The sequence below is a fragment of the Scyliorhinus torazame genome, chromosome 18, assembly GCF_047496885.1.
Source record: "Scyliorhinus torazame isolate Kashiwa2021f chromosome 18, sScyTor2.1, whole genome shotgun sequence".
Taxonomy (NCBI): domain Eukaryota; kingdom Metazoa; phylum Chordata; class Chondrichthyes; order Carcharhiniformes; family Scyliorhinidae; genus Scyliorhinus; species Scyliorhinus torazame.
The window spans coordinates 83,437,199-83,457,390 of record NC_092724.1 but is presented as its reverse complement, the minus strand read 5'-3'; the positions used below and the strand labels follow the sequence as shown (position 1 = coordinate 83,457,390).

Here is a 20,192-nt window from a genome sequence, read left to right as displayed (position 1 = left end):
AGTTGCCACCCAGGTTGATAGGGTTGTGAAGAAGGCCTATGGAGTGTTGGCCTTTATTGGTAGAGGGATTGAGTTCCGGAGTCGGGAGGTCATGTTGCAGCTGTACAGAACTCTGGTCCGGCCGCATTTGGAGTATTGCGTACAGTTCTGGTCACCGCATTATAGGAAGGACGTGGAGGCTTTGGAGCGGGTGCAGAGGAGATTTACCAGGATGTTGCCTGGTATGGAGGGAAAATCTTATGAGGAAAGGCTGACGGACTTGAGGTTGTTTTCGTTGGAGAGAAGAAGGTTAAGAGGAGACTTAATAGAGGCATACAAAATGATCAGGGGGTTGGATAGGGTGGACAGTGAGAGCCTTCTCCCGCGGATGGATATGGCTGGCACGAGGGGACATAACTTTAAACTGAGGGGTAATAGATATAGGACAGAGGTCAGAGGTAGGTTCTTTACGCAAAGAGTAGTGAGGCCGTGGAATGCCCTACCTGCTACAGTAGTGAACTCGCCAACATTGAGGGCATTTAAAAGTTTATTGGATAAACATATGGATGATAATGGCATAGTGTAGGTTAGATGGCTTTTGTTTCGGTGCAACATCGTGGGCCGAAGGGCCTGTACTGCGCTGTATTGTTCTATGTTCTATGTTCTATATAAAAGGCTGCAGAAACACAATCTGGAATTTCCACAGTCTGTGTTGGCCTTTAAATTACTTGACTGTGCTAGAGTGAGCAACATGGATAGGTTTTGACAGGAGTTCAGTTTACTGATAAGGATACCTTATTCGAACAGATGACAAAAGCTTTACAAACATTTCTGGGGAAACATTCGATTCTGATGGCTCTGATGACCCAAATAAGTCAGCCTGCAATGAGGCAGAATATGGAAGATACACTACTAACAGGATGGCGAAATCGTGTGGCTACGAACAGGGCTCAAGACTATAGGAGGAGACCGAGACAAGGAAATTATGAAGACAGAAACCCAGTTAGAACCTACAATAGGAAGATGAACCCCGGAAATGCACGGGGCATGGTAAATCGATGTTTTCGATGCGACTCTCAATACCATTATGCTTTCAACTGTCCAACTCGTTATGATAGAGTGTTTGAAGCGACACATGACACGGAAGAGTCAGAAGGGGAAAAAGATAGAAGGCATTGTCCTATTGACAAGCAGTTTTACGGCAGTAATGAGGGTGTTGGTTGCAGAATGCTTCAACTGTGCTGTATTGGACAGTGGCTGCACATCTACTGTGTGTGGAATTGACTGGTTAAAATGTTACCTGGACTCTTTGAATGCTGAAAATTGTAACAAGGTTAAGGAATTTGAAAGTTCCACAAGTTTCAGGTTTGGGGATGATAATATTCTGAAGCCGCTGAAAAGAGTGGTGATCCCTTGCAATATTGCATGAGTGAATCAGTTCATTAGCACGGATGTTGTATCAAGTGAGATACCTTTGCTTCTGAGCAGAACGTCGATGAAGAAAGCACACATGAAACTGGATATGGAGCAGGATAAGGCAACAGTTTTTGGAAAGACTTACAATTTACACAGTCGGGACACTATTGTATTCCATTACTGACAAATAATATTTCAAGTAGAGTGGAGAAGGATGTGTTAATGGCAGTTGAAAATGGGACTTTAGCTGATAAAAAGCTTGTGGTATTAAAACTGCATAGGCAATTTGCACATCCGTGTCCTTGGAGGCTGAAAATTTTATTAAAGGATGCAGGGGTAAGGGATGACGACTATACTAAAGTGCTAGAACAGGTTAGTGACCGCTGTGAAGTTTGTAGGAAGTACAGAAGGACACCAGCACGACCGATTGTAACCCCACCTTTGGCCAGGGATTTTAACAACATTGTGGCCATGGAGCTTTAAGATCTGGGATAAAGCAAATAATATATTTAGTTTGCATTTTGTAGATTTAGCAACCAGATTTAGTCAATCAACGACTGTACGAAGTAAAGAAAAGAGAGTAATACTGGATCAAATCGTGGAAAAATGGATAGGGACAGGAATGGGTCCACCGGCAAAATTCCTTACGGACAAAGGGGGAGAATTTGCTAATGATGAGTTTAGGGATATGTGTGAAAACATGAATATCAGAGTTATGAATACGGCTGCAGAAAGCCCATTTAGTAATGGTGTCTGTGAAAGAAACCATGCTGTCATCGATGACATGCTTCAGAACATTTTGGCAGATCGACCAAATTGCAAGCTAAATCCAGCTTTAGCATGGGCAGTACATGCAAAGAATTAATTGCAGATGGTTGGGGGCTATAGTCCTTATCAATTAGTGTTTGGTAGAAATCCTAAAATTCCGTCCATTTTGGATGACCAGCCTCCAGCTTGGGAGGGGACTACAATTAGCTCTGGTTTTGCTGAACATTTAAATGCATTACGTAGCAGTAGAAAAGCTTTTTTGGAAACAGATGTCTCTGAAAGAATTTGCCAGGCGGTACAATTTTGCCCATGTGACATCCAGTCCCTTGTACCCCCAATCCAACGGCAAAGCGGAGAAGGGAGTACATATAGTCAAACGGCTCCTCTGCAAGGCTGCCGATGCTGGGTCCGATTTCTACCTTGCCTTGCTGGCCTATCGCTCCGCCCTGCTGTCCACTGGCCTGTCGCCAGCCCAGTTACTCATGGGTCGTACCCTGAGGGCGACGGTGCCGTCCATCCATGTCCCAGACCTCGACCATGCTCCGGTCCTTCACCGGATGCAGCTGTCTCGTGCACAGCACAAGGCGGCTCATGACTCCCGTGCAGCTGATCTCCCTGCTCTGGCTCCAGATGACAACGTCTGCGTCCATCTTCCGGATGGGGGCTGGTCTGCAACCGCTGTTGTCCTTCGGCAGGTGGCCCCCCGCTCGTTCCTGGTTCGTCTACCGGATGGCTCTATTCTGCGCCGCAATCGACGCGCCTTTGTTTTGTTCCACGCTCGCCACGTGATCCTCCACTGTCGCCTCGCCCTCCTGCTGACCCTGCCACGGACTATGAAGGCTCCCTGTCACTCTGCATCCGCCTGACTTTGACACAGTCCAGCCCGCTTCTGAACCGGCAGCTGTCGACCCACCCTTGAGGCGGTCAAACAGAATTCATCGCCCACCCCAGAGATTTCATTTATGAATTTTGCGGACTTATATGCTCTCTGAATTGTTTTGTTGCTTTGTTTGATCGTTTCCCTGGTTTGTATATAGTTTTGATCTCGTTATTCTTGTTGCATACTGCTTCTCTGCACCAGGCACCTTCCCATGTAAATAGCTTAGTTCTCATGTACATAGTCCTGTAAATATGTCTTTGTACCCCACACGTAGTTAGGAACATTCTCACCATACATTATTTATTGCCACACATATTCTTTTATAAAAGGGGGGATGTCATAATATACACCAGTATATCATGGTGCAGATACACACACACTGATGGACACACAGCAAGACCAATCAACACACACAACACCGCAGCCAATCACCAGTTACAGCACACTCACTATAAGACAGGGGGCATCAGAGTTCACGCTCATTCGGGATGCAGCCTCCTACAAGGACAGAGCTTACAGCTTACAGCACAGGTCCTCACCATGTGCTGAATGCATAGACTGGTTCGGACAGGCATAGTTCTTTAGTTTAATCTAACATCGTGTTAACCCACAGTGAAAGTATGTTCAACAGTTTCTAACTTAATAAAATATGTTGCACTATTTTAAGTGTTGGTGGCCTGTATGTGTTCCACGGATCCAGAGCACCCAACACATCAGAAAGTACTTCGAGACCCTAACCGTAGAGCTGCTGGCGTAGAGGAAAAAGCTACAAATGGACTTTAACCTGCTATCCACCAGGAAAGCAGTGCACCAACTCCGCCAGATACGGGGTACCTTCTATGAACACAGGGACAAGGCTGACCGCCTACTGGCTCACCAGCTGAGAAAGCAGGCAGCCACGAGGGAAATAGTGCAGGTAAAGGATAGCATAGGCAGACTGATAGCAGAACCAAAAGAGGCCAATCAGGCATTCGAGACCCTCTACCAAGGACTGTACACCTCCGAGCCACCCGACAGGGACATCGGGATGAAACAGTTCCTCGACGGACTGGAACTACCAGTTGTGGGGGAAGACAGGGGGTGGGGGGGGGGGGGGGGGTGCTATGCGGGTGACATCCTCCTGTATGCCTCAAAGCTGTCATGATGTGGAAACATGCAACCAATGGATAATCAGAATAGGACACAACCAATGGGGAATCAGGACACCCAGAGATGGCATCACCACAAGGGGGCATGACACAAACACTATGAAAGGAACAAGACACACACACCCTGCCTCTTCCACAGACAGACACCGAGAGTGTAAGACAGGGTTGATCAGCAGCAGCATCATACCCTAGCACATGGCTTACAGCAAGCTGGTATAGTTAGACTGAGTTACTAGAGCTAGATTAGCAGAGTGTCAAACTCATTTAAGAACTGCGTTAATAGTTCAATAAACACGTTGAACTCATTTCATAGTCTGGAGCATCCTTTCGTAAAGCCTACATCTAGCAGCAGTTTATGTTACACGAAGTAACATAACACAACAAAAGCGACAAGAAGGACTGAAGGCAATCATGCAGATCCTGAAAGAGTTTGGAACCTTCTCGGGTTACAAACTCAACCTAGGCAAAAGTGAGGCATTCCCAGTGAAACGGGGGAGGGGCTCACGTTTGAAACAGCCCAGAACCGATTCCGATACCGATTCAGATTCCGATACCTGAAGATCCAAATAGCCAGAGACTGGACACAGATCCACAAGTGGAACCTGACCAGCCTGGTGGAGGAAGTTAAAAGAGACCTACAGAGGTGGGGCTCACTCCCACTCTCTCTGGCGGGGAGAGTGCAGACGATCAAGATGAACGTGCTGCCAAGGTTCCTCTTCCTGTTTAGATCCATTCCGATCTTCATCCCCAAGGCCTTTAAATGCAGGCAGTTTAATCATGGCGTTAGTGTGGGGGAGGATAAGAATGTTAGCACAGTGGTTAGCGCAGTTGCTTCACAGCTCCAGGTTCCCAGGTTTAATTCCTGGCTTGGGTCACTGTCTGTGCAGAATCTGCACGTTCTCCCCGCGTCTGCTTGGGATTTCTCCGGATGCTCCGGTTTCTTCCCACAGTCCAAAGATGTGCAGGTTAGGTGTATTGGCCATGATAATTTGCCCTTAGTGTCCAAAAACGTTACGTGGGGTTACTGGGTTATGGGAATATGGGGGGAGGTGTGGGCTGATGTGGGGTGCTCTTTCCAAGGGCTGGTGCAGACTCGATTGGCCTAATGGCTCCCTTCTGAACTGTAAATTCTATGATTCTATGGTTGTATGAACCCTAGAATTCCCAAACCAACACTGCAAAGGAGGAAAATGGCTCGGCATTACCAAACCTTCAGCACTACAACTGGGCAGCAACGGCGGAAAGAGTGAGGGGATGGGTAAATGAACCCAACTCAGAGTGGGTACAGATGGAGGAGGCCTTTTGCAATGGAACGACCCCCTGGGCCTTGGCTACAGGAGCACTCCCAACCCCCTCAGCAAAATACACATCAAGTCCAGCGGTAGCGGCCACATTGAAAACATGGGCCCAAATAAGACAGCACTTCGGGCTGACTAGGATGTCCCCCAGGGCTCCCATCTGTGGCAATCACAAATTCCCACCAACCATGCTTCAGGGAATGGAGCCGGGACGGGGGCACACTGACAATTAGGGACTTTTACGTAGGGCACAGAGTAGCGACTCTGGACGAACTGACGGAGGAGTGGGAACTGCTGACAGGACAGGAAATGAGAAACCTGCAAATAAAGCACTTCCTCCGCAAAGAGACAGTAGAGTACCCCGGAGACTCAAACTACATGCGGCTACTGGACAGAGCCCAAACATCACTGGAGAAGACCAGATGGAAATGGAAGGACGAACTGTGGACAGAAGTGGGATGGGGACTTTGGAGCAAAGCACTGAGCAAGGCCAACTCCACCTTCTCTTGTGCATGGCTCAGCCTCATGTAGTTCAAAGTGCCGCACAGAGCGCACCTGACCAGAACCCGAATGAGCAGGTTCTTCCCGGAGGTGGAGGATGAACGGTGCCAGAGGGGCCCAGCCAAGCACACCCACATGTTCTTGGTTTGTCCCAAATTTGCTGGGTTCTGGACAGCCTTCTCCGAGGCAATGCCCAAGGCTGTGGAGGTGGGGGGTAAAGCCATGCCCAAATGTGGCAATCTTCAGGGTATCAGAGTAGCCAGAACTACACATGGGGAAGAGGGCTGACGCCCTCGCTTTCGCTTCCCTAATCGCACGCCGGAGAATCCTGCTCGGCTGGCGATCGGCAGCACCACCCACAGCTGCAGACTGGCTCGCTGACCTTTTGGAATTTCTCCACCTGGAGAAGTATACCATCTGAGGGTCGGAGGCAGTTCGCCGACTTGTTCTGAATGAGGCCAGGAGCAACGAGTAAGATGGTGAAATGGGAAAGTTAGAAGGAAAAGAGAGAGGAAAAATAAAAATAAAGATGGGGGAACCCATAGGAACCTGGGGGGGGAGGGGGGGGGGGAGCGGGGGGCGGAGTGTGGTGGTATGTATTAGGGGTAATACGGTACACCACGTGTCGACAGGCTATTGGTGGAGGGATGCCAGGTCCTGATAGGATCTGCCACTACTGGACTCCACCCAGAAATGCCGGTATAAGAATCCAGTTTTTCCCTCAGCAGCTGCATTCTGTAACCACGCTGCTGGGGATAAAGTTCTGCTTAATAAAGCCTCCAATTGACATTACCTCAACCTGCCTCGCGTCATATTGACGGTGCTACAGGGAGAAAGAGGAGAAAAGGCTGGAGGGACAAAAAAGGGACGACGTGGAGGGACGGGACAACCCCCCCCCCCCCCCCTTCCCCCCCCCACCCCCCCCCCAATCACAGAGGAAACACAGCCAAAGTTGACGGGGGAAGAAAAGAAAGGGGTAGAGGAAGGGGAGAGAAGGGGAACACCCCCCCCGACCCTCCCAAAATAAACAGCTAGGTGGGATTCAGGCTGGGGGTGGAGGGGGCGGGAGGAACCACACACCGAGACAAAAGGCGGCAGAATGTAAATAGGGGAAATTAAGGGAAGGACAAGACAACCTTTCTGTATTGTACAGTGATTAAACACGGCCAACAATGTACTGTTTATAAATTTTGAAAATGCCAACAAAAAGTTTTTTAAAAAAAGGAAAACACAAAGTAATTTCTGCTTTCATCCTGGCTCTTTAACTGTGAACATTGACAGGACAGGCTTTCCTTCAGTAAGCTGATGGGCAGTTTCTCAATTCTCTCTTTCTAGGCTTTCCAGATGGACCAAGAAGAACACCAAGTTATTCTGGAGCAGGTCAAACAGCTAAAGGTGAGCTGAACAGCCTCAAATGCTTTGCTTATTGGCATAATTAGTTTAACGTTTGTTTTCTGCAACATTTGTCGCTACTTCCTAACAGGGCACCTTATAAGGTGTATGAAACACAAAGGAGTAAAGATTAGCGGAAGTTGCTGAGAGGTGCATAGTATATCAGACTGAGTGAGTCAGAGGTGTAGAGTATACAAGAGGGTTTACTTGGGGGGGGGGGGGGGGGGGCGGTTGTTATAGTGTGCAGTGGGGGGATTGTTACAGTTATAATGATGGTTGAGAGTAATACAGTGACCGATATGGAATATTGAAGACAAAATCACAATACATGTTTGGTCATTCAAGATGGTTTTTCAAACCCTTTTACAATGCTGGGCATTGATGTTCCTCCTGCTTTCTCTGTGCCTCTTCCACAGCCACCCAATGCCTTCCTGAAGATAACAGTAAAGGAAGCACGAGGACTTCTGGCCAAAGATGCAAATGGTAAGTGTGTCTGTTTGCTTCATGTGAGCAGAACAGAGCAAAACCTGTTATTGTCTTCAGGCTAAAGAGTATCAATGAGAACAGTATTTCCCAGACTGGGTTCCGCAGAACCTGGGGCTCTGCCAGACTTACACGGGGGTTCCATAGTAGGTCTAGCCATTTTAAATTTGAAAAAAAGCTGTACTTTTAGCTTGTCCAATCGAAGGTGGCTTTTCCAATGCGTTGGCAACTGATAGGTGAACTAGCCAGCCTATCAGCAGGCTGGGGTGGGAGAGGCCAGGGCGGGAGAGACTGGGCTGCGTAGGGCTTGCCTGGGGCCTGGGTGGGAGGGGCCAGGACAGGAGTGAGAGAGGCCGGGTTGAGGGACCATGGCTGGGGCGGGAGGTACACAGAATCAGAGGAAATGTGTGAGTGTGTGTAAAAGAGGGAAAGGCGAGTGTATATGTTTTTGTGAGAGAGATAAGTGTGTGTGTATGTGGGGGAGAGGTGAGTGCATGTGTGTGTGAGAGAGGTGTGTATGTGTACGGGAGAGGTGTGTGTGTGTGTGACAGAGGTGTGCATGAGTGTGTGGGAGAGGTGAGTGGGAGAGGTGTATGTTTGAGTGTGTGAAGGTGTGTGTGTGTGAGTGAGGTGTGTGTGTGAGAGAGGGAGATTTTAAGTGTGAGTGTGTGAGAGATATGAGTGTGTGTGAATGTGTGAGAGAGGTGTTTGTGTGAGAGGTGTGTGCATGTGAGTGAGAGTTGTGTGTGTGTGCGAGAGAGAGTGAAATTGTGAATGTGTGAGAGATATGTGTGTGTGTGTATATGGGGAAGAGGTGAGTGAGAGGTGTGTGAGACAGGTGTATGCGTGTGTGTGAGAGAGAGGTGTGTATGTGTGAGAGAGAGGGAGATTGCGAGTGAGAACAAAGAACAAAGAAATGTACAGCACAGGAACAGGCCCTTCGGCCCTCCAAGCCCATGCCGACCATGCTGCCCGACTAAACTACAATCTTCTACACTTCCTGGGTCCGTATCCCTCTATTCCCATCCTATTCATGTATTTGTCAAGATGCCCCTTAAACGTCACTATCATCCCTGCTTCCACCACCTCCTCCGGTAGCGAGTTCCAGGCACCCACTACCCTCTGCGTAAAAAACTTGCCTCGTACATCTACTCTAAACCTTGCCCCTCTCACCTTAAACCTATGCCCCCTAGTAATTGGCCCCTCTACCCTGGGGAAAAGCCTCTGACTATGCCCCTCAATAATTTTGTAGACCTCTATCAGGTCGCCCCCTCAACATCCTTTGTTCCAGTGAGAACAAACCGAGTTTATTCAACTGCTTCTCATAGCTAATGCCCTCCATACCAGGCAACATTCTGGTAAATCTCTTCTGCACCCTCTCTAAAGCCTCCACATCCTTCTGGTAGTGTGGCGACCAGAATTGAACACTATACTCCAAGTGTGGCCTAACTAAGGTTCTATACAGCTGCAACATGACTTGCCAATTCTTATACTCAATGCCCCGGCCAATGAAGGCAAGCATGCCGTATGCCTTCTTGACTACCTTCTCCACCTGTGTTGCCCCTTTCAGTGACCTGTGGACCTGTACTCCTAGATCTCTTTGACTTTCAATACTCTTGAGGGTTCTACCATTCACTGTATATTCCCTACCTGCATTAGACCTTCCAAAATGCATTACCTCACATTTGTCCGGATTAAACTCCATCTGCCATCTCTCCGCCCAAGTCTCCAAACAATCTAAATCCTGCTGTATTCTCTGACAGTCCTCATCGCTATCCACAATTCCACCAACCTTTGTGTCGTCTGCAAACTTACTAATCAGACCAGTTACATTTTCCTCCAAATCATTTATATATACTACAAACAGCAAAGGTCCCAGCACTGATCCCTGTGGAACACCACTGGTCACAGCCCTCCAATTAGAAAAGCATCCTTCCATTGCTACTCTCTGTCTTCTATGACCTAGCCAGTTCTGTATCCACCTTGCCAGCTCACCCCTGATCCCGGGTGACTTCACCTTTTGTACTAGTCTACCATGAGGGACCTTGTCAAAGGCCTTACTGAAGTCCATATAGACAACATCCACTGCCCTACCTGCATCAATCATCTTAGTGACCTCCTCGAAAAACACTATCAAGTTAGTGAGACACGACCTCCCCTTCACAAAACCATGCTGCCTCTCACTAATACGTCCATTTGCTTCCAAATGGGAGTAGATCCTGTCTCGAAGAATTCTCTCCAGTAATTTCCCTACCACTGAAGTAAGGCTCACCGGCCTGTAGTTCCCTGGATTTTCCTTGCTACCCTTCTTAAACAGAGGAACAATATTGGCTATTCTCCAGTCCTCCGGGACATCACCTGAAGACAGTGGAGATCCAAAGATTTCTGTCAAGGCCTCAGCAATTTCCTCTCCAGCCTCCTTCAGTATTCTGGGGTAGATCCCATCAGGCCCTGGGGACTTATCTACCTTAATATTTTTTAAGGCACCCAACACCTCGTCTTTTTGGATCTCAATGTGACCCAGGCTATCTACACACCCTTCTCCAGACTCAACATATACCAATTTCTTCTCTTTGGTGAATACTAATGCAAAGTATTCATTTAGTACCTCGCCCATTTCCTCTGGCTCCACACATAGATTCCCTTGTCTATCCTTCAGTGGGCCAACCCTTTCCCTGGCTACCCTCTTGCTTTTTATGTACGTGTAAAAAGCCTTGGGATTTTCCTTAACCCTATTTACCAATGACTTTTCGTGACCCTTTCTAGCCCTCCTGACTCCTTGCTTATGTTCCTTCCTACTTTCCTTATATTCCACGCAGGCTTCGTCTGTTCCCAGCCTTTTAGCCCTGACAAATGCCTCCTTTTTCTTTTTGACGAGGCCTACAATATCGTTATCCAAGGTTCCCGAAAATTGCCGTATTTATCCTTCTTCCTCACAGGAACATGCCGGTCCTGAATTCCTTTCAACTGACACTTGAAAGCCTCCCACATGTCAGATGTTGATTGCCCTCAAACATCTGCCCCCAATCTATGTTCTTCAGTTCCCGCCTAATATTGTTATAATTAGCCTTCCCCCAATTTAGCACATTCATCCGAGGACCACTCTTATCCTTGTCCACCAGTACTTTAAAACGTACTGAATTGTGGTCACTGTTACCGAAATGCTCCCCGACTGAAACATCTACCACCTGGCCGGGCTCATTCCCCAATACCAGGTCCAGTACCGCCCCTTCCCTAGTTGGACTGTCTACATATTGTTTTAAGAAGCCCTCCTGGATGCCCCTTACAAACTCCGCCCCGTCTAAGCCCCTGGCACTAAGTGAGTCCCAGTCAATATTGGGGAAGTTGAAGTCTCCCATCACCACAACCCTGTTGTTTTTACTCTTTTCCAAAATCTGATATTCCTCTATCTCCCGCTGGCTGTTGGGAGGCCTGTAGTAAACCCCCAACATTGTGACTGCGCCCTTCTTATTCCTGATCTCTACCCATATAGCCTCACTGCCCTCTGAGGTGTCCTCCCGCAGTACAGCTGTCATATTCTCCCTAACCAGTAGCGCAACTCCGCCTCCCCTTTTACATCCCCCTCTATCCCGCCTGAAACATCTAAATCCTGGAACGTTTAGCTGCCAATCCTGCCCTTCCCTCAACCAGGTCTCTGTAATGGCAACAACATCATAGTTCCAAGTACTAATCCAAGCTCTAAGTTCATCTGCCTTACCCGTAATACTTCTTGCATTAAAACATATGCACTTCAGGCCACCAGACCCGCTGTGTTCAGCAACTTCTCCCTGTCTGCTCTGCCTCAGAGCCACACTGTCCCTATTCCCTAGTTCTCCCTCAATGCTCTCACCTTCTGACCTATTGCTCCCGTGCCCACCCCCCTGCCATACTAGTTTAAACCCTGCCGTGTGACACTAGCAAACCTCGCGGCCAGGATATTTATGCCTCTCCGGTTTAGATGCAACCCGTCCTTCTTACACTGGTCACACCTGCCCCGGAAGAGCTCCCAGTGGTCCAGAAAATGGAAACCCTCCCTCCTACACCAGCTGTTTAGCCACGTGTTTAGCTGCTCTATCTTCCTATTTCTAGCCTCACTGGCACGTGGCACAGGGAGTAATCCCGAGATTACAACCCTAGAAGTCCTGTCTTTTAACTTCCTGCCCAGCTCCCTGAACTCCTGCTGCAGGACCTCATGCCCCTTCCTGCCTATGTCGTTAGTACCAATATGTACAACGGCCTCTGCCTGTTTGCCCTCCCCCTTCAGGATGCCCTCTACCCGTTCGGAGACATCCTGAACCCTGGCACCAGGGAGGCAACATACCATCCTTGAGTCTCTTTCACGTCCACAGAAGCGCCTATCTGTGCCCCTGACTATAGAGTCCCCTATTACTATTGCTCTTCTGCGCTTTGACTCTCCCTTCTGAACATCAGAGCCAGCCGTGGTGCCACTGCTCTGGCTGCTGCTGTTTTCCCCTGATAGGCTATCCCCCCTGACAGTATCCAAAGGGGTATACCTGTTCAAGAGGGGGACAACCACAGGGGATTCCTGCACTGACTGCCTGCCCTTTCTGGTGGTCACCCATTTCTCTGCCTGCACCTTGGGTCTGACCACATTTATATAACTGCGATCTATGACGCTTTCCGCCACCTGCATGCTCCTAAGTGCATCCAATTTCTGCTCCAACCAAACCATGCGGTCTGTGAGGAGCTCCAGTTGGGTGCACTTTCTGCAGATGAAGCCATCCGGGACGCTGGAAGCCTCCCGGACCTGCCACATCTCACAGTCAGAGAACTGCACCCCTCTAACTGACATTGCATCAATTAATTAAAATTAAAAGTTTTAAAACATTTTTAAAAATATTTTTAAAAATTTTTTTCAAAGTTACTGTTAACTATCTGTTTCCTAGCACTAGATTTCTAATATAAATGCGAAAGCTAAATATAGTACTGTCCGATCTCTGGCTTAGATACCCCTCTAAATTATAATTAAGTAATTCTGCTTAATTAGTTACCAATGCTTAATTTTTTAAATTTAGTGTAGATTCCCAACCAGCCACTCAGGTCACAGCTTTTCTGTGATGTCACTTCAGTTTCCCCCCAACACACAATTTGAAAAAGGTATAAAAGTAAAAATGAGTAAAAATCACTTACTTATCTTCTTACCTTCTGAGTGTCTTAGATGTTCTCAGGTTCTCTCCCTGACAGAGTTTGAGAGAGAGTGAGTGTGATGGTGCAATTTAATGGAAAAGTTTCTAAGTGTGGTAGCGAGCGGGAATTGCTGCGAACTTCCCAACTCGCGGGCCGGCGTCACCATTATAAAACATTAATTGGTCCACTTAACGAGGTTCCACAGGCTTTGATTTGATTTGATTTATTATTGTCACATGTATTAGTATACAGTGAAAAGTATTGTTTCTTGCATGCTGTACAAACAATGCATACCGTACATAGGGAAGGAAGGAGAGACTGCAGAATATAATGTTACAGTTATAGCAAGGTGTAGAGAAAAGACCAACTTAATACGAGGTAGCTCCATTCAAAAGTCTGATGGCAGCAGGGAAGAAGCTGTTCTTGAGTTGGTTGTTATGTGACCTCAAACTTTGGTATCTTTTTCCTGACGGAAGAAGGTGGAAGAGAGTATGTCCGGGGTGCGTGGGGTCCTTAATTATGCTGACTGCCTTTCTGAGGCAGCGGGAATTATAGATGGGTCAATGGATGAGAGGCTGGTTTATGTGATGGATTGAACTACATTCATGATCTTTTGTAGTTTCCTGCGGACTTGGGCAGAGCAGGCTCCATGCCAAGCTGTGATACAACCAGAAAGAATGCTTTCTATGGTGCATCTGTAAAAGTTGGTGAGAGTCGTAGCTGACATGCCAAATTTCCTTAGTCTTCTGAGAAGTAGAGTTGTTGGTGGGCTTTCTTAACTATAGTGTCGGCATGGGGGGACCAGGACAGGCTGTTGGTGATCTGTACACCTAAAAACTTGAAACTCTCGACCCTTTCTACTTCATTCCCATTGATGTAGACATGTAGACAGGGGCTTCATGTCACAAATGATTGTCCTGCCGGCTGATTCAATGGGATAGCGCTCGCCAGCCCCCCGATAACAAGGTCAAGCAGCACGTAAGTCCAGCGCAGTCACCTCCACACATCTCGCAGCCATGCCACAGAGGAGACAAGCCCCACGATTTGGGGATACCAACCTGGCCGGACTGTTGGACGCAGTCAAAATCAGATGGTATGCCCTGTTCCCCCGAAGGTGGGCAGCATGGTAGCACAAGTGGCTAGCACTGTGGTTTCACAGGACCAGGGTCCCAGGTTCGATTCCCTGCTGGGTCACTGTCTGTGCAGAGTCTGCACGTTCTTCCCGTGTCTGCGTGGGTTTCCTCTGGGTGCTCCGGTTTCCTCCCACAGTCCAAAGAACATAGAACATAGAACATAGAAAATACAGCACAGAACAGGCCCTTCGGCCCACGATGTTGTGCCGAACCTTTGTCCTAGATTAATCATAGATTATCATTGAATTTACAGTGCAGAAGGAGGCCATTCGGCCCTTTGAGTCTGCACCGGCTCTTGGAAAGAGCACCCTACCCAAGGTCAACACCTCCACCCTATCCCCATAACCCAGTACCCCACCCAACACCAAGGGCAATTTGGACATTAAGGGCAATTTATCATTGGCCAATTCACCTAACCCGCACATCTTTGGACTGTGGGAGGAAACCGGAGCACCCGGAGGAAACCCACGCAGACACGGGGAGGACGTGCAGACTCCGCACAGACAATGACCCAAGCCGGAATCGAACCTGGGACCATGGAGCTGTGAAGCAATTGTGCTATCCACAATGCTACCGTGCTGCCCTTAAGAACAAATAAATCTACACTATATCATTTTCCCGTAATCCATGTACCTATCCAATAGCTGCTTGAAGGTCCCTAATGTTTCCGACTCAACTACTTCCACAGGCAGTGCATTCCATGCCCCCACTACTCTCTGGGTAAAGAACCTACCTCTGATATCCCTCCTATATCTTCCACCTTTCACCTTAAATTTATGTCCTCTTGTAATGGTGTGTTCCACCCGGGGAAAAAGTCTCTGACTGTCTACTCTATCTATTCCCTTGATCATCTTATAAACCTCTATCAAGTCGCCCCTCATCCTTCTCCGCTCTAATGAGAAAAGGCCTAGCACCCTCAACCTTTCCTCGTAAGACCTACTCTCCATTCCAGGCAACATCCTGGTAAATCTTCTTTGCACCTTTTCCAGAGCTTCCACATCCTTCCTAAAATGAGGCGACCAGAACTGTACACAGTACTCCAAATGTGGCCTTACCAAAGTTTTGTACAGCTGCATCATCACCTCACGGCTCTTAAATTCAATCCCTCTGTTAATGAACGCGAGCACACCATAGGCCTTCTTCACAGCTCTATCCACTTGAGTGGCAACTTTCAAAGATGTATGAACGTAGACCCCAAGATCTCTCTGCTCCTCCACATTGCCAAGAACTCTACCGTTAACCCTGTATTCCGCATTCATATTTGTCCTTCCAAAATGGACAACCTCACACTTTTCAGGGTTAAACTCCATCTGCCACTTCTCAGCCCAGCTCTGCATCCTATCTATGTCTCTTTGCAGCCGACAACAGCCCTCCTTACTATCCACAACTCCACCAATCTTTGTATCGTCTGCAAATTTACTGACCCACCCTTCAACTCCCTCATCCAAGTCATTAATGAAAATCACAAACAGCAGAGGACCCAGAACTGATCCCTGCGGTACGCCACTGGTAACTGGGATCCTGGCTGAATATTTGCCATCCACCACCACTCTCTGACTTCTATCGGTTAGCCAGTTTGTTATCCAACTGGCCAAATTTCCCACTATCCCATGCCTCCTTACTTTCTGCATAAGCCTACCATGGGGAACTTTATCAAATGCCTTACTAAAATCCATGTACACTACATCCACTGCTTTACCTTCATCCACATGCTTGGTCACCTCCTCAAAGAATTCAATAAGATTTGTTAGGCAAGACCTACCCCTCACAAATCCGTGCTGACTATCCCTAATCAAGCAGTGTCTTTCCAGATGCTCAGAAATCCTATCCTTCAGTACCCTTTCCATTACTTTGCCTACCACCGAAGTAAGACTAACTGGCCTGTAATTCCCAGGGTTATCCCTAGTTCCTTTTTTGAACAGGGGCACGACATTCGCCACTCTCCAATCCCCTGGTACCACCCCTGTTGACAGTGAGGATGAAAAGATAATTGCCAACGGCTCTGCAATTTCATCTCTTGCTTCCATAGAAAGATGTGCAGGTTAGGTGGATTGACCATGATAGATTGCTCGTAGTGACCAAAAAGGTAAGGAGGGGATATTGGGTTACGGGGATAGGGTGGAAGTGAGGGTTTAAGTGGGTCGATGCAGAACTCGATGAGTCGAATGGCCTCCTTCTGCACTGTATGTTCCCTATTCTATGAGGGTCTCGGAGGATCAGACACTGGGCAGCCAGTGCCGCCTGGGAGGAAATGGCAGCGCGTGTCAGCTTGGGAGCAATAACAGGAGGACTGGCACTCAGTGCTGTAAGAAAGTCAATGACCTCCACTGGGCTGCACAGGTGGGAGGCACCAACCCCACCTGCAATCCCAACCCCCATGAGCATGTGCTTGGCACTGCACCTGCCAGCACCGTTCCATGCCCCAGCCCACCCATGGCCATGGCTGAGCACCTTGACAGCATGTCCCAGTTGCTGGGGGAGGTACCAGTTTCCCGTGAACCTTGACGAGGTGTTGCGAAGCATATCCAAGTCTCAGGTAGACATAGCTGAAGCACTGCGGAGCATGTCCCAGCCGCAGGTGGGCATTGTCAGGGCACTCCAGAGCATGTCCCAGACACCGTGTTGCAGACATTACAGAGCCACCAAGGCTGGCAGAGCCAGATGAAGCAGGGGCAGCTGGGGTTCGATCCAGATGTCCCTCCATCCCGAGGTGAACCTCAGGGCCCTATGGGCACCCACCGACCTGGGTGCCAACTCAAAGCCACCCTATGGAGTAGCGAAGACGTCCACCAGCTCCCCGAGTTCCACACTGCTGACAACGACATGTCTCAAGAGTCAGCACCCGGAACAGGGTGCCACGGTAGGGCATGTGCCGGTGGCTCTAGGGCCCCCAGAGGATGTCCGCCAGGGGCATCAAAGGCTATGTGATGCAGCAGGCTGCCTCCACCTCTGATGTGCATCTTAGGGACACACTTAGGCGCACCGGTAGAGCATGGAAGGCTAGGAAGGCCGAGGATCAAGTGGGGAAAGGGGTTGGGCCCCCCCTTCCTCTCCCCTCTCTCTCCGCCCCCCCCCCCCACCTTCTTTTCTTCTCCATCGGCTTCGGCCGTGTTTTCCCTGTTGCTGGGGGGGGGGGGGGGGGGGCAACTCATCCCTCCCTCCCTCCCTCCCTCCCGCGTTGTCTCTTTTATGTCTCTCTAGCCCTTTCTCCTCTTCCCCCCCCCCCCTCCCCCTGGATTGGGCGTTCCTATGGTTACCCTTTGGGCCCTGTTCACGCCGATTTTTCGCGCGACGCCGGTCCGATGCCGTTCCGCCATTGTCCCAAACGGCGAGAACGACATCATCGAGGTCAGCGCCGTGCCTGCAGGGGGCCCGGAGAATTGCCGTACTTAGTTCCTCGGGCGATTCTCCGGGCCCCCTGCTATTCAGCGGCCCGGATGGGCCAAAGTCCCGACGGCGTGACCTGGGGTCACGCCATCGCCGTTCACCCCAATCAATAAATTTGTCAGCCAGTCATGCTGGCTGACAATGAGGAATAAGGTGGTGAGCGGCCGGCGTTCCCGGCGTTTTGGCGTCCATGGCCGGTGCTGGCGGGGGGAGGGTTTTTGGGGAAGGGTGCCGCCATGCTCGGGTGGTGGCGGGTGGGGAGAGGGAGGAGAGGGGGAGGATGCAGTCAGGCCTGTGTGTGGTGGGGGGGGGGGGGGGGGAGGGGGGAGGGGGAAAGGAGGAGGTGGTTGGGGAAGGAAGCAGTCATGCCCGCGGGGGGGGCGGGGGGAAGGAGGGGGGTAGGGAAGGATGCAGTCATGCCCGTGGGGGGGAGTTGGGGAGGGTTATACGCGGGAGCGACATGCTGGCGAAGACACGCTCGCAAGTTGAGATCATGCTGATGGGCAAACGCCACTAGTGCAGGAATGAGGAGGGACGGGGTGAACTGGCTGGCGGACGGAGACTGTGGACAGGGGTCAGGGTGCCTGCGTGTCTGCAGCGAGACCAGGCACACATGTATCCCATGGCACCTGGCTGTCGACAGTCATCGTCAACCGTCTTGTTTCTCCTCCTGTTGCCTTTCTTTCCTTATACTCTTTTACTCTGTCCTTTCTGTGGCTCTGTTCCAATTATGGCAATCAGTGAATTTGCCCTTTCTATGCTATCTATGTCCTAATGCTTAGAGTCGCCAGGTATCGAATGATACCACCACAAGTTTCAACCGGCTATCGATCAAAGAGCCAAACGCCAGTTAGTTAGTTCAAGGTCAAGGGTACTTTGTTTACACACAACTAGTCATGCAACATAAACACTACTAGTTAACTACACCTATCGACTAAGACAACCTGTACTTAACTTCGGGCACCCGGGTTAGGTCAGAGAACAGTGGCCGCTGTTCAATTCTGGATCTATCGGGTTCAAAGGAGTAACTGCTGCTCAGATAGGCTCATCCGTCTGGTAGCGAGCGTTGAACTTGGACTTGCTTCTGGTGTTGCTGCACTTGGCGATGGCCGTGACCGGGGTACCAGGACCAAGAGAGAGCGAACATATGGCAAACTCTTCTTCTTATACTCGGGGGGGGGGTGGGGGGGGCGCGGGTTTCGTGCTCTTTTGGGCAGTCCTTCGATTTGGGCCTTACTAATTGGGTGATCCCTGATCACTCCGTTCGATTCCGAACCAATAAGTAGGGGGGGATCTGGATGGATGGGCGTGTACCAAGTAATCATGACCCCGTTGTTTGCGGTTCCCTTGAACAGGGAGTGGCGCCGAAATGTATGGGACTGTCCCGGTTGCTTGAGTACCAGTCCTTTGTTTTGGTGAAGGTGGGCCATCAAATGCTAATCGGCCCCATTAAAATGCTAATTGGACAGAGTTTCGATACCGTCTGGACTTTTAGCTGACAAATATGCATTTCAGGCTCTGAGCCTGCCTTGTCCATTTTACCCGCTAGGCTTTGCGAGTTTCTCTGTACCTAGTTGGAAGTGGCCATCCCAGATGGCTACACTCCGTCCTCTCGATCCTCAACGCGAAGTGTGAAGGATCACAATACTGGGTCTTCTTTGTTCTCTGAAATGCCGGGTACCCTTAACCAAGGACGGGTTCTACTCTACTCTGTCCTAATAGAACCTTAGTTCTATAGAACCTTAGTTAGGCCACTTAGTTAGGAACAGGGAGTATAGTGTTCAATTCTGGTCGCCACACTACCAGAAGGATGTGGAGGCTTTAGAGAGGGTGCAAAAGAGATTTACCAGAATGTTGCCTGGTATGGAGGGCATTAGCTATGAGGAGCGATTGAATAAACTTGGTTTGTTCTCACTGGAACGAAGGACATTGAGGGGCGACCTGATAGAGGTCTACAAAATTATGAGGGGCATAGACAGAGTGGATAGTCAGAGGCTTGTCCCTGGGGTAGAGGGGTCAATTACTAGGGGGCATAGGTTTAAGGTGAGAAGGGCAAGGTTTAGAGTAGATGTACGAGGCAAGTTTTACCGGAGGAGGTGGTGGAAGCAGGGACGATAGTGACATTTAAGGGGCATCTTGACAAGTACATGAATAGGATGGGAATAGAGGGATACGGACCCAGGAAGTGTAGAAGATTGTAGTTTAGTCGGGCAGCATGGTCGGCACGGGCTTGGAGGGCCGAAAGGCCTGTTCCTGTGCTGTACATTCCTTTGTTCTTTGTAATGGTCAAAACATTTTCCTAAATTTCCCAAAAACAACACATATCTAAAAATTCCTAAGGGGCCATTTAACATTCCATATAAAAGGGGAACCTCTAACTGTCTCTAACTAGACTACACTCATGCTGCTATTTAACAATCTAAGAACTTATCTTGCAATACAAAAATCTGAGGGCAGCACGGTAGCATTGTGGATAGCGTGGGTTTCCTCCGGGTGCTCGGGTTTCCTCCCACAGTCCAAAGATGTGCAGGTTAGGTGGATTGGCCATGATAAATTGCCCTTAGTGTCCAAAATTGCCCTTAGTATTGGGTGGGGTTACTGGGTTATGGGGATAGGGTGGAGGTGTTGACCTTGGGTAGGGTGCTCTTTCCAAGAGCCA

At 49.2% G+C, this 20,192-nt stretch overlaps 1 protein-coding gene across 1 annotated transcript in view; it reads left to right on the top strand.

Moving 5' to 3' along the window:
- unc13d (unc-13 homolog D (C. elegans)) overlaps positions 1–20,192 on the top strand; it is a 653,595-nt gene that overhangs the window by 76,760 nt on the left and 556,643 nt on the right. The window contains exons 4-5 of the mRNA XM_072481965.1: positions 7,326–7,385; positions 7,799–7,865. Of these exons, the coding sequence (XP_072338066.1) occupies positions 7,326–7,385; positions 7,799–7,865 (127 nt within the window). The remainder of the gene's footprint in view (positions 1–7,325; positions 7,386–7,798; positions 7,866–20,192) is intronic.